The sequence below is a fragment of the Benincasa hispida genome, chromosome 2, assembly GCF_027475165.1.
Source record: "Benincasa hispida cultivar pf3 chromosome 2, pf3_genome.v1.1, whole genome shotgun sequence".
NCBI classification, from domain to species: domain Eukaryota; kingdom Viridiplantae; phylum Streptophyta; class Magnoliopsida; order Cucurbitales; family Cucurbitaceae; genus Benincasa; species Benincasa hispida.
In genome coordinates this window covers 54,520,098-54,534,639 of record NC_143479.1, presented here as the reverse complement: position 1 = coordinate 54,534,639, position 14,542 = coordinate 54,520,098, and the positions used below count along the sequence as shown (strand labels likewise).

At 30.0% G+C, this 14,542-nt stretch overlaps 1 protein-coding gene across 1 annotated transcript; it reads left to right on the top strand.

The window, feature by feature from the left end:
- The first annotated feature begins 957 nt into the window (after nt 1-957).
- Nucleotides 958-8,217, top strand: LOC120070567 (transferases/nucleotidyltransferase). The gene is made up of 13 exons (XM_039022357.2): nt 958-1,244; nt 1,388-1,483; nt 1,578-1,655; nt 4,508-4,588; nt 4,670-4,889; nt 4,964-5,022; nt 5,339-5,388; nt 5,498-5,585; nt 5,679-5,939; nt 6,047-6,139; nt 7,340-7,444; nt 7,604-7,720; nt 7,822-8,217. Exons 1-13 carry the CDS (start codon nt 1,179-1,181, stop codon nt 7,891-7,893), a joined length of 1,386 nt encoding a protein of 461 aa, XP_038878285.1. The 5' UTR covers nt 958-1,178; the 3' UTR covers nt 7,894-8,217.
- The last annotated feature ends 6,325 nt before the right edge of the window (nt 8,218-14,542 follow it).

The following is a 14,542-nucleotide window of genomic DNA, read 5'->3' as shown; positions in this document are numbered from 1 at the left end:
AAATATAGGTAGAATTATTGAATAAAAAAGTTTCAAAATAAAAATAGTAATCATAAAAGCATATTATTAAAGTTAAAAAAATTGCATCAGATACCCAGACATATGAACCAAACTTTGCATCCCAAACACAAACCTACGAATTCAGACCAAATAACTCTGCACCCCAAATACAAACATATGAACTCCAAACATCCTATCTTAACTCAAAGCCCCAAATAGTTCCTTAGGATTTGATCTAGTGATTTCAAGAAAAGGTATAAACGATTCTAAAGTAGACTATAACTCAAGTTTAAAAGATTTTTTTTTCATTCTTCCATGAACTCTCCTTAAAAGATTGAAAGTTTGATTCTCATTCATAATGGACTAAATTGAAGTTAAAATACCCCATTTTGTTCCCTCTAATTTGAGAGTTCTTTAGTTTTAATTTATGTATTTTTGGATGTTTTAGTTTAGTTCTTGAACTTTCAATAAATCTTAAACTTAGTTTATACTAGTAGTTTATTGTTGATTTTTTTTAATTAAAAAACTATTTATTATTTATTAATATTTTTGCTTTAATTTTTAAAAACATATTTAGCATGGAAATTGTTATTATTATTAAACAAAATTTGATTAAAAAAGAAGAAAAAATTTTACAAATAGAAAAAATATCAAATTATTTATCCGAAATAGAAAAAATATTGATAGACTTATATCATTGATAGAAAGTGATAGAAATTAGAATTTTTAAAAATAGAAAGTGATAGAAATTAGAATTTTTAAAAAGATGTGCATTATAGTTCTGAGCCAATAAGAATATAGTTTAAATGGCATAGTGTTCATATTATCAAAATTGTTCCATCTTTGAAAATCTCCTTAAAAACAAATCTTTTACCTTTTAGAAGAATTATTTTTTACCGACTAAATTTAAAATTTATCTAAAATAAAAATGATATTTTAAATCAAATTATTATTATTATCATCATTTACGTTCCTTTTTTCGCCTATTCGATGAGACACAAACCTTGCGAAATTTCCATTAGAGAGTGATTTTTGCGAAATTAGAACAGAAGAAAAAAAAAAAAAGAAAAAAAAAGCTTGAAGAAGAAGAAGAAGAATTCCCATTCTCGAGCGCAATCAATTTTGAAGGAAGCTGAAGAACTTCCCACAGAGCACTTCACCTCTCTCCATCTTCTTCCATGGATTTTCAGGTGGTGGTGTTAGCCGGCGGCACTTCAAAGAACCTCGTCCCTCTTGTTTCCAAGGTTTTACTTGCGAATCATTTATTCAACATCAACAATTCTCCTTCATTCATCTCAATTTTCTCAAGAATCGATCAATCTGCACTTTGAAATTTGCTATTCTTCTTATGGGTTTCCTCGATATGACTAATGGTTTTTACTAATAGGAGCTTCCCAAAGCACTACTACCGGTGGCTAATCGTCCGGTCCTCTCGTACGTCTTGGAGCTTTTAGAACTCAGTAACCTTAAGGATATCATTGTTGTATGGTTCCTTTTATTACTCGAATATGTACTCTTGCATTTTCCTTTGTGGGGTATAGGGTTTTTGATTCCTATATGTTTTTATGTGTATACAGGTTGCTGAAGGTGAAGATGTGGCTCTTCGGATAGGGAGTTGGATATCAGGGGCTTATGATGATCGTCTACGTGTAGAGGTACTGAGTTGTTTCTTAATACTTGGCTATGCAGATGGTTGAGTGTTTTGTTTGATCGAATTGCTGGATGAAAATTGAAATATGAGGCTGCATTTTACCCTCATTTTCCCAGTGTAGAGGAGAATTAGGGCGTGCCCTCTTGTTTTTAAAAAACTAGGAGAAATAACCATCCTTTTAACTTAGCCTTTGCATCCCCCCGGACTAGGGTAGTATATGATATCACATGTTATCCTTTAGCTATGCCTTTCGACCTGATCTTAGGTCCTGACTCACCTTTGATGGACTAACCCTGTGCAAGAACCCTTAAGCTTTTGGGACATAAGTTTCCAGGATTCAATGATCAAATAAAAGATGATAATGTCAATATTTATAGATTAAATGGTAGACTTGGCAAAGAATATCGAGAGTTTATTAAAATTTAGTTTACGCATTACATCATAATACTCATCTCATCTTTGAATAATTTTCTCTGATGTAAAAAGATAAAATTGTAGCTGAACAGACAACTATTGAGTAAATGGTCTTATATTATGAAAATGGAAATTTTGATATTTAAATTGGTGTGAAGAAATTGAAGTCATTAGTTTCTTTCTTGCTGGTAATAATCTTTTGCGGTTAGACTTTCTAAGAATTTGATATCCTATGTTACTAGGGGAAGGGGCATTTAATGGGTGAACTTCTTTTGAGGCATGCCTAGCCTCTGGTTTGAAACTCCATTTGTGTTAACTTGATACTGGGGATTGTTGTGGAAAACACAAAAGAATTTAGTTTGTTGTCCATGGATTTGAAAACCTGAGGAAGATTAACCTTCAGAAGAAAAATGAAAAGGTGGAAAACTCAGGGTTGGTCAACTTTGTTGTGTGCTTAGATTCTCATGGAGGTTTATTGTTGGCAGACTCAATTCTAGAACTAGAGACCTTTTGAGGGATTTTACTTGCAAATCCTTTATGCCATCCTCATAACAGTGGTCTAACATTACAGGGTTTAGTGTTTGAAAACACAGAAGGAAGGGTGGTCCTTTGTGTACTGTTATTCTTGCTGCTTAGAAGCCTAAACACCATTGATCAGATCAAACCGTCACCCTTTTCCGTAATTAATCCTTATATTTGTATCTTTTGCTCAATAAAGGCCCAACAGGTTTGAGAGATCATGGTGGTAGGTCTTTCAAACTCTCAACTACAACTAGGCTTCTCCTCATATTAGTTTTTCTATCATCTATATTGATTCAGATTGTAGTTTTAGAGACAAGGCTAAAGCTCAGTTCATTCATGTCATTTTTTTCAATAAGAAACAATTTCATTAATTGATGACAGAGAGGAGAAAAACTCCAAACACCTAAAGGTGAATTACAATAGAGCTTCCCAATTGGAGATTAAATAAAATAGTCTATAATGAGGAAAAGGGTGATTTGATTTACACCAAAATAAAGCCGTAGATAAAACTCTATCCATTCAGAATTTAAGAGATCAAAGAAGAGTAAGCATCCTAAAAAGGCAACTATTTCTTTCACCCTAATGGAGCCAGAAGAATGCTCGGTTCTTCACACTATTATGCCTTTTTGTTGGGTAATCAAGCTTTATTGAAGTCATAAGAATTTCCAAGGAAAGAAAAAAAATGAGAATATGGTTGATTTGATTTCCTTGTATCTTCTAGCCTCTAGGTGGTCTTCTTTATCTAGCTTGTTTTATAATTTTCACCCTTTGATATTCAAAACAACTCTTTTTTCTTTTATAATAACTTCCATTTGAGAAAAAATGAAAGAATACATGGGCGAACAAGAATTCAGCCCACAGAAAAGGGGGACTCCCTCTACAAGAAGGGACTCCAACTATACAATATTATATCAATAGAATAATTACAAAAAACCTTCAAAATCGAAGACTAACGTGAAACATGAAACACACTCTTTTGGAAATTGTGTATGTTTTGTGTTGCAGTCTCTTGTACACTCTTTTGATGAAACATGAAACACACACAAATGTATTTTTATCCCCATCAAGAAACATTTCATTATGCAATAATATGAGAGAATCTTTGTGGTCTGGAGTAGGGAAAGTGTAAATTTTAACACGGTTAAATGATGCAATGCGAGGGCATTTCTTTTAATGTATTTAAGATAACTGGTAACTTGTGAACTGCTGTTGGACATGTCAGACATTTAAGAATTTCTAGAAAGTTGTTGGTATTTAAGATAACCAGTAACTTGTGAACTGCTTTTGGACATGTCAGATCTTTAAAAATTTCTAAAAAGTTCTGTAATTATAGTTAAACGTAAAAGTTGTTTATGTAGAAAATGTATCATAATACGACTAATGTTCATTTTGTATAGTAACCACTGTAAATTTGCCTGGTGGTCCTTGGGGTTGTTGAACATGTAAAATGACTTTGAGGGAATGAGTTTAAACATGGAGAACTCCTGCCTAGGATGTTAAAATCCTAAGAGTTTTCTTGGCAACCAAATGTTATAGGGTTAGGTGGTGGTCCCATGAGGTCAATCACATTCATTTTGTATGTTGCCAAAGCGTGTTAGAAGCATGCAGTAAGTTTATGTTGCTATCTTAGTCAATAAATCATTTGATGTTTTGATGGACTCTGCATGATTTCATGTTTTCAATATTGATGCTCCTGCTCTACACAACCTTTCGTTTTTCCTTTTCCTTTTCCATTTGATTAAATTGTTATATGAATTAGAAAAAGGAAGATGGGTTGGTGATACATTAATGACCCTTCTTGTCTGTGTTGGTTTCACAAAATTTTGTCAGAATGATGATTTCCTAACATATACAACTCCCATTACTACCTTCAACTACAAGGAAAAATAGTGCTAAAAGTTCTAAATTTGTGATTTGTAGGTTACTTCTGTTCCTGAGGATGTTGGAACCGCTGGTGCACTTCGGGCCATCTCTCGCCACTTAACAGCAAATGATATATTGGTTAGTCTTGAGCACTTTAAACAGCATATGATCTGTAATTCTATATTTATTTACAGTCACGAGTCCTATGCTTTTCTGCAGGTTGTGAGTGGTGATCTTGTTTCTGATGTTCCTCCTGGTGCAGTTGCAGCTACACATAGACGGAATGATGCTGTAGTTACTGCTATGCTCTGCTCTGTTCCAGTCAGTGGATCTTCAGAGTCTGGATCCGCTGGTGGAAAAGACAAGACCAAGAAAGCAGTAGTCCACAACATTGTTGGACTTGATCCTACCAAGCAATTTTTACTATACATAGCAACCGGTTAGCATTTTATAGAACATCCGTAGAATTTTACTCAACGCGTCCCCTTTATGTCATTTTTTATTTCCTTCCAGGTGCTGAAATTGAGAAAGACTATAAAATTCAGAAAAGCATACTCCGTGCAGTTGGTCAGGTAATTGTTACTATCATATGGTTTTGTTTGGTAAAAAATTTCGTGCTTCTAAAACCTAGTTGTCTTTCTATTGATTACTAATGTGCTTGATTAAAGTTATCTTACCACAACCACATTAGACCCCTTTGAGGTTTCTTGCTTTGCTTCCGTATGAACCTATCAATTATTTCATGTGGTCGAATTGCTTTTCTTTTTTATGGTTCGAATTTGATTCTTACATTTTATGAATCCAAGTTTTAAATGGAAGAATATGACTTATTCATGTTAAATGGAATTTTCCTGGGTTTAATTTTACTTTATCTCTTCTTTAATGTAGATGGATATCCGATCTGATCTCATGGATGCATATATGTATGCGTTCAAAAGGTCCCAATTTAATTATCTTCCTAGCGTGCTAACATTTTACCAAAAAAATAAAAGAAAAGAAAAGAAGAAGCTTATATCCTCATTCATGTTCCCTTGTATTTTCTCCCAGATCTGCTTTGCAAGAGGTTCTAGATCAAAAAGATACTTTCCGAAGCCTAAGGCAAGATGTGTTGCCCTATCTTGTGCGGAGGCAGTTGGTTAGTTCGTAATGCCATAACATATTCTATTTTGTCAACAGAGCAAGTGCATTTAAATTTACTGAACTGGATTAATTCCTTAAATAAATGTAGAGGTCAGAAGTTTTATCGAATGGAACACCCCGAGCGGAAGAAAATGGGATTGAGAAAGTTGGTTCCCATAAGATCCAAGTATTGCTGTCACAGATACTTTCTAATTCGTCTACTACAAGTTTTCATGATCTTTATGCAAGTGGTGCTAATGGATCTATTCCTGTTCGAAAAACACATAAATGTTGTGTTTATATTCCCACTAGTAGCAACTATTGTGCTCGCTTATTTTCCATTCAGTCATACAGCGACATAAATCGGGATGTAAGTTTATTGTATCGATTAAAATTCTCTTGAGCTCTTACTGTGTTCTATTGGTTCTCTTGACTTCATTGTATTTCTTTGACTGAAGTTTGATTTAATATTGTAAGGTTATTGGAGAGGCAAGTCATCTTTCAGGTTACTCTTTTTCTGCTCAAAATAACATCATTCAACCTTCTGCACAACTCGGATCAAAAACCACCGTGAGTTATAAATACCTTCATCTCTAGTATATAATTCCAAATGTTGATACTTGTGGCATATATGGTATAGTAAAAGGTTATCGATGTAGTTTCCTTATTTTTTTCTTTGAAGAATAATTGAGAATATGAAAGTAAGCTATAAAAGAGCAAAAAATGACCATCATTTAGGAACATGAGCCCACGCAAAACTTAAAATAACCAAACAAGAAAGGGCTTCAATCCAAAAGAATAAAGTCTAATTGATAATTACAAAAAATTTTTAGATAGAGATGTCCAAAAAGATACAATAAACTTAGCAAGAGACCATACTTCTTTTCAAGACCTCTAAACCCTTCTCAAAATTCTAGGGTTCCTCCAAAAATCCTCGAGAACTTAGATTTTAGAAGACATTTCAAGGATGAGGAGATTACCGAGTGGGCTGTTTTCACTCACCTCAGTCCCAATATTGGTTTGTCGAAAGATGTGATACACGGGCATGGATTGGAAGCTTGACACAAATGGTCGTTTCTCTACAAAGTCATTATACACCTATCTCACCTCCAGCAGATCCGCTTTGGACAAGGACTTATACAAGACAATATGGAAGTGTTCCTCCCCAAAAGAGTCAAAATCTTTCTGTGGGAAGTCTAAAACTTGCCTCAACACCATGGATCTCTTTGTCTCCTTCATTGTGCTGTCTTTGCCAAAATAGCAATGAATCGATCAATCACTTATTCTTCAAATGCCCCACCTCCTCGTATATTTGATCGGAATTATTTTCAGCCTTGAATAGGTCCACGGTTTCCCCTGACAATACACAGAATTGGCTTCCTATGCTGCTCATTGATCACCCCTTCACAGCCAACAAGAAGCAATTATGGATAGTAACATTTCATCAGCTGTTTTGTGGAAATTATGGGATGAGAGAAACACAAGTATCTTTCAGGAGAGGGCCAAACCACAAGTTCTATGCTTTTTGTTGATGTAAAAACATACAAGCTATTGAAAGTCGCAACCTTTTGTATATTCTTCGATATTTCATTATTCATTGATTTCTTCCCCCCCCCCCCAAAAAAAAAAACAAAAACAAAAACAAAGAAAACAAGAGAAACATCTGTAGAGAAAATTTCCTTGGTATTCCTGAATTAATCAAATATCTGTACTTCAGAATGTTGTTTTGTTATATTGGTCTTTCCCTTGTACTAAGTAGGAGAGTTTCAGGTGGGACCCCATTGTATGTTGGGAGAAGGTTCACAGATGGGTGACAAATGTAGCGTGAAACGGTCAGTAATTGGCCGCCATTGCCGGATAGGTTCCAATGTAAAGGTAATCACAGAATCAGTTATTGATTTGGGATAAAATTAAGAGTTTGTTCTGCTATACCTTTCATCGTCTATATCCCATATAACTAAATTTTATAATCTGGTTTTAGGTTGTAATGTAAGAACCTTGTTAACTTAAGTTTTACGACCCTCATCAATACAGATTGCTAATTCAGTCGTCATGGACCATGTCACCATTGGTGATGGTTGTTCAATTCAAGGTTCGGTTATCTGCAGCAACGTACAACTTCAGGAGCGTGCTGTTTTAAGAGATTGTCAAGTAATTATCCATAATCACTCACACGCACTCCCTCCCTCGGGGCGACATCGACCCCTCCTCTCTCTTCTCACCTCCTTACATTACTTCAATTTTCCTTCCAGGTAGGAGCAGGTTTTGTGGTGACTGCTGCTTGTGAGTATAAAGGAGAAGCCTTGGCTAGAAAAGAAAAATGAAGTTAGGAAGAGATAACATTTGCCTAGAAAATGACATTGTTTTGAAGAAAAATAAGAGTGTGAATTAATATAAATGAGGTAGATGAAAATTTTGTTGGAAGGTAGAGAGAGTTATCATCCCCTTGAGGGAGCAGTGATTGAAATCATTTAATCACAATCTTTCTTTTTCCTGTTGGCTTTTTTGGCATCATTTCCTTGTATTCTTCTTGATTTATTCTATTTGTAGTTCATATTTTATTCACATTAGACCGCATTTACTTAGAAAGAGGTTTGTAGTTCTCATTTTTAATCTTTAGAATTGTGTTAGTTTGATTTGTCCTTCAATCTTTTCTTTTAACTTCTAAAATCTCAGCTTTTATTCTTTGGTATTCATAAATTCATCTTTTGGTCTCATAAAACTTGGTTTAAAATTTTAACATAACTTTATTCCTTATTTATTTTTATTTCTACATAGTACATCTTGAATTGTACTTATCCTAGTTCATGTTTGTCACAGGATGCATGTAGTTGGGTGCATTTACTCAAGTATTACTCTTTATATTTTAAGTTAAATTTACAAGTTTAGTTTACATACTTCAAAGTTTGTATCTATTTGATCTTTAAAGTTATAATAGTGTTTAATAGGTTTCTAATATTTTATTTGTGTCTAATATATTTCTAAAATTTAAAAACTGTCTAATAAATCCTTAAATTTTGAATATTTTGTAGATTCTTAAATTTTCCAATTTTGTGTATAATAATAAGTTCTTGACCAAATGATCATATGCTTCGAGGTCTGATTATATTTTGTAATTTTGTACTTAAAAACAAAGCAAAATCACATACGTTTTAAGACAATTGTTAGAATATATTCTTCTTTTTTTTAATCTTTTATATTCAAAAGTACCCTAGATTGGAGTGACAGTAATCTAAAATGGAAATTGGGGTTACTTGGATAAATAAGGAACTTTTTGGGAAAATATTAGGAAGAATAGATTGTCTTTTGAACAAATTTAGTAAAAGAGGGTCGAAAATTTTCTACTTTTTTTGTTATCATTATTTTAATAATTTTTTCTGCTATGATGTCACATTTTAGTTAACCACCAATTTTAGTTAATGTTTATGTTTCTTTTAAATAAAATAAAGAAAATCATGTCTTTGTGTCATTTTGATTTTAGGTTTTATTTAGTAACTAGGTTTTAAAATGTTATACATTTAGGCCTTATATTTTGAGTTTTGTTTCAATTTAGTCAAATTTCAAAATGTTATAATTTTACCTTTGAAATTTGGATTTTCTTTCAATTTAGTTTATGAGATTCAAAGTTTTATATTTTTAACCTTAATTTTTTTATTAAATACTCATTTTCAATCACTGACGTCAATTTATATTAATTAGTAAAAAATAATTATGAAGTGAAATTTTAATTTTTTTAAAGTGATAAAATAGTGAAACTAAATTAATTATAATTTTTTTAACGATTTTTAATTTATCAATATAAAATAACTCTAAAGACCGAAAGTGAATGTTTAGTGAAAAATCGAGGTTAAAAATGTAAATCTTGAAACATAAGACCAAACTGATACAAAACTCAAATTTCAAGGACAAAATTGTAGAATTTTAAAACTTAGGAACTAAACTGAAACTAAACTCTAAAATTAAGGACTAGATGTTTGACATTTTGAAACCTAATGAATAAATATAAACTAGATTGAAAACTTAAGGACCAACCAGATATTTTTCTCTAAAATAAATATATAAATTGTTTATAATGTTCTTTTAATGTTTAAAAAAAGTAAAATACATTAATAGTTTTGTGCAAGTGTTATCAATTTTATTTTTGAAAATTCATCAATATTTTTAATTTAAAATTTTGTTTTTGTAAACAAACTTTAGTAACAGTTTAAAGTTAATATTATTTTTCAATTAAAAACTCATCAATAGTTGTTAATATTTAAAACAAACATTTACACTATATGAATTTTTTTTTTTTAAAATAATATCTAAAACAAAAATTGTTAATGTATTTTTCTTATAAATAGTACAAATACGTTTACACTATATACGTTATTGATTCTCTTAGTTATTACAGAAATTTTGGCAATTTTATTTAATGGAATGCAATTTCATGCAAGGATTCCTAAAATTAGTCTAAGAAACTAATTGCAACTAACTTTAATATGGACTGATAAATAAGTAATTAATTGACTAAAAGGGTCCGAATTACTACCAATTTTCTCACACTACGCATCCAATTCAAATTCTTTTGTATTTGAACAACGAAACATGACATTATGTGCTCTCATCCTAAAAAATTAGAAACCTTATTGACAATTTTAGTTTTTAATTGCTAACAACTTTTTATAATAAATTATAAATTTATTTTTAGAAAGTAACATAGTGGTAAAGTTATAGTAGTTTTTTTAACAAAAATTCATTAAAATATTTGTTTTAAATATTAATAATTGTTATGATGTTTTTATTTAAAAAATAATATCTTGACTAAAAAACTGTTAATAAATTTTGTTTTATTCAAAATTAAAATTAATAACAATTGAACAAAACTATTAATGTATTTTCCTTCTTTTAGTATATAAGAACATTGTAAACAAATTTACATATTTATTTTATTTAGAAAAATAATATAAAAACTTTTTTTTAATTAAAAAAACAATACAAAAACTTATAACTAAAAATTGTTTATTAAGCATAGCATTGAAATATTTAAAAAAAATGAAAGAAAGGGAGAGAGGTATGCACGCCCACATGAAGGAAAAAAATAAAAAGGAAAAAAAAAGTGACGTCATGGCATGATATTGATAGAGAAAATTATTAAAATAATAATAAAAATGTGGAATGCATTTCTTAAAGAAACTCATTCGGATAAAATTTCAAGCCTCTTTTCCTAAATTTGTTCAAACCAACCACATTTTCCTAATATCATTTTAGGTCATTGTCACGAGATCTAATTTTGGTAAATTTAAAAAATATTTGTAGAATTATTATAGTTTTGAAATTATTTTAAAAAAATATTGTACATTTGGAGATTGTGGAGAGATTTTTTTTCATCATTTAGTCGAGTATTGAATATTCGACCGATTATTCTTTTTTTAAAAAAATGTTAAAAGATCCCATTTGATTGAGCGTTCAACCTTTGGCCAATTGTTTTTTTCGTAAAAAAGTCCCTAGTTATGTGCGAGTTAGGATGATAACCTTTTTAGCATATTTGCTTCAATTACAATTATCTTTTTTTTTTTTTCAAAAATAATCATATGATATTACTAATTAACCCCATTAGAATGTATCAGTTTCTATTTTACGATTACAATTATTGGTTTTTTTTTTGTTTTTGTTTTTTTTAATAGAAAAAAGCGTACTTTATAAAAATTAACCATTTTATTTTAGAATGTATTTTTATTAATAATAAGATACGGATGGTAGTCAGTTTGGTTTTTTCATATTTAGCTGTTCTAAATTTAAGAGATATTATGAAAAATAACAAAAACTCAATCATTTATTTTTAATATTAAGTATACCATCATCTCTTTTATTATTAGATTTGTATTAGTGAAAATTTTCTCTACATTACACTTCATTAAAACGATGTGTATTTTATTAAAATGAGGGGTATCTTTTTTTCTTTTAGGTTTAAACTATTGTTTATAATGAGAAAATAATAAAATGTAAATTAAAATGTCTATATCAATGCAACTAATTTAATGTTTTTCATTCATACAAAAAAAACCTCAATGTGTCCCACAAGCTGAACATCTTCGATTTCAAGCTGATTGTCATCGTCGACGTTGAACTCTAGGTTGCTCTAGTTGTCTAATATCATTCAATATTGATAACAATGAATTGATTAAAAATCAATAATAATTTTAATTATAAATATTTAAAAATTGAGTATTGTCCAACATCATGGAGATTGGCTAACAATGGTAGCTGAAGGGATCAAATCCCCAATGGAAATATATGACTACTTTTGTTTTGGTCTTCGTTTTGAATCGGCAGCTTAGATCACTCAAAACCATGCATCATCATCCTAATTACTTAAGTGATCGTCAAACTAAAATTATTAAATATCTTATAACTAAATATTGAATTAGAACACTCGTGAAAGATCGACTTACTCATAACGATTAATCAATGGATACAAAAAACATTCTCTAGTGCAAAGAGTGCAACTATGGATTTTTAGTGGAGTGATTCAGTTAATGAATACATTAATGTAATTAAAAAGTTTAATTAATTAATCTCGAATCATTGGATATCTAATATGTAGGTCAATTAGGTCCCCTTACTTGCTCATTAACGGGTTAAAACAAGGATCAAAAGTTTGAAATAATTTGAATTGTTTTGTATGAAAGCAATATGGCTTAGTTGTATAAGATACAATTACTATACATAGAAATATTATAAAGTTAATTATGGAACTTTGATGGACCTAGTTATTGGCGACCGTTGTGAAAATGATTCATTGGTTTGTTTCTTAGATCTGTTGGATACCGATTGTCTACCCCATGTCTAGTTGATGTTTCCTTTTTTAGTTTGGTTATTGGGATGTAGTGTTTTTGTATTTTGTTTGTGCCTTGATCTTAGGTTGTGAAGTCCCTCCCTCTTTTTAGTGATATATAACCTTTCTAAAAAAAGAAAAAAAATTCAAAATTAACCCTTATGAGAGAATAATATATTCAAATAATCCAAATAAGTTTTATATTAAAAATTATAAGTTAAAATTAATGTGAAATTATGAAAGAGATATGCAGATTTGAATATACGATACTTAAATTGAATTTATTTCATTATTATTATTTTTTATTAAATAAATTTATTTTATTTAATTGGAAGGAAAAATTCCCCTGCAGTTGCGGAGGAGTAGTGGTCGTGGGAGAGGGTGTTTCTCCCTCTCCGTCTCACCTCTCCCTATATCATATGCATAATGCAATTGGGAGAGAAGAGTTTTTTGATCGTACCATTCCTCTCCCAAGAAAAACTCTCACAACCTTTACAGAAAAGATCTTCTTCTTCTGTGTAACCACTCCCTTCATTCCCAAAAGGAAAAGGATCCCATCATCCTAATTTGTTTACTATGTATGTTGCCACGTGCTTGAGACAATGCGAAACAACCAACGCCCTAAAAAAGATTAATTTTAAAAGAAAATAACAAAAAGTCACCACCCATTCTTTTTACGGTGTGATTGGAGACTAAAATAAAATAAATATTTTTTAAATAAAATTAAATTTTGTAAAAACTAGGGTTGAGTTTGGGAGTCGTTTGTGTATGGGGAATGAGTTAGCACCTCACAACATCGGTGACCAAAATTTAAATCTTGAATAGAAAATTATTATTGTTATTTTTTTTGAGAAATTCATTCAGATAAAAAGTTTTAAAATAAATGTCTTATTTCACTCCTCATTACTCCAATATTTGAAATAATGATCCCATAAAATAAGTTGACAAATTCCATCGATAAGACTATATTACAATTGAGAAAAAATTTCTCACCTCAAGAATGCAAGGAATTATTACAATTTCTCAAAATTCATTATAGAAATAGCCTTTTAATAATATTTTTTTAAAAAAAATTAATTAAATTCATTTTCTCTTGGGTCAAATCTTGGATTCTAAAAGATGTGATCCCCACCTCAAGAATTCAAGAAGATCAGACTCCCAAATTTTCTAGATTCTGTTATAGGATTTTTTTTTTTTTATTTAAAGAAAACGGTATTGAAAACAAATTATTAACAAACATTGATTAAGAACCTTTTGAAATCATAGATTAATTTTTGAATGTTTGAAAACACAAAAAAATGTAATTCTATAGAAAATTTTTAAGTGATTTAAAAAAAGTTTTATGAAAAATTTTAAAACTTAGAGAAATTAAAATTAGAAGGATTTTAAAACTTTGAGAAATTTTAATTAGAAATCAAGTAAGACTTCATAATAAAACATAATTAAGGAATCATTATAATAAATTAAGCAAACATGAAAAAAAGCATGTTAGGATTTTAATAAAAATATATTGGAAATTGATCTCAGATTGCTGAATAATCGACTTCCTCACCTCAAGATTCTAGAAAATTGGACTCCAAAATATTTTTAGAATCCATCATTGCGAATTTTAGAACAATGTTATTGAAACAAATATTTAAGAAAAGAGATTAAAACCCCTTTAATAAAACTCAAAAGAAGTTGATTTCAAAGATTTGAAAATAAACCTAAAAGTGTTGAAAATGCTAGAGAAATTTTATTAAAGATAAACAACACTAATTTAAATATGCAAAGCTACATTGGCAAGGTATACAATTTAACAATGTATTTAAAGCAATAAATGAATGAACAATGATACTTACAAAGATATTAAAAATTTAATAAAGCATATTGGAGGTCAATCTTGAACTCCCATAGAACTAATTTCCTCATAATTCTAGAAAATCAGACTTCCAAATATTTTTAGAATCCATTGTCGGATATTATTTAAAAACAAAAAATTAATTTAAAATATTAATAAATTTAAACAACTAGTAGCAAAATATATTAAATTGACCATAAAAAAGGAAGAAAATATAACGTAACCATGTGTACGAAAGAGGTACACATTAAGTGGGTTATGTATATACGAAAGAGGTGTATACATAACCATGTGTATGTAAGAGATTGTGTTTCCT

Excerpts from the sequence above, each read along its gene's own strand:
- LOC120070567 (XM_039022357.2), top strand. The coding sequence starts at position 1,179 with ATGGATTTTCAGGTGGTGGTGTTAGCCGGCGGCACTTCAAAGAACCTC. Across the intron at positions 4,589-4,669 it reads TAACAGCAAATGATATATTG|GTTGTGAGTGGTGATCTTGT; the intron begins GTTAGTCTTGAG and ends GCTTTTCTGCAG. Across the intron at positions 5,586-5,678 it reads ATCTTGTGCGGAGGCAGTTG|AGGTCAGAAGTTTTATCGAA; the intron begins GTTAGTTCGTAA and ends AAATAAATGTAG.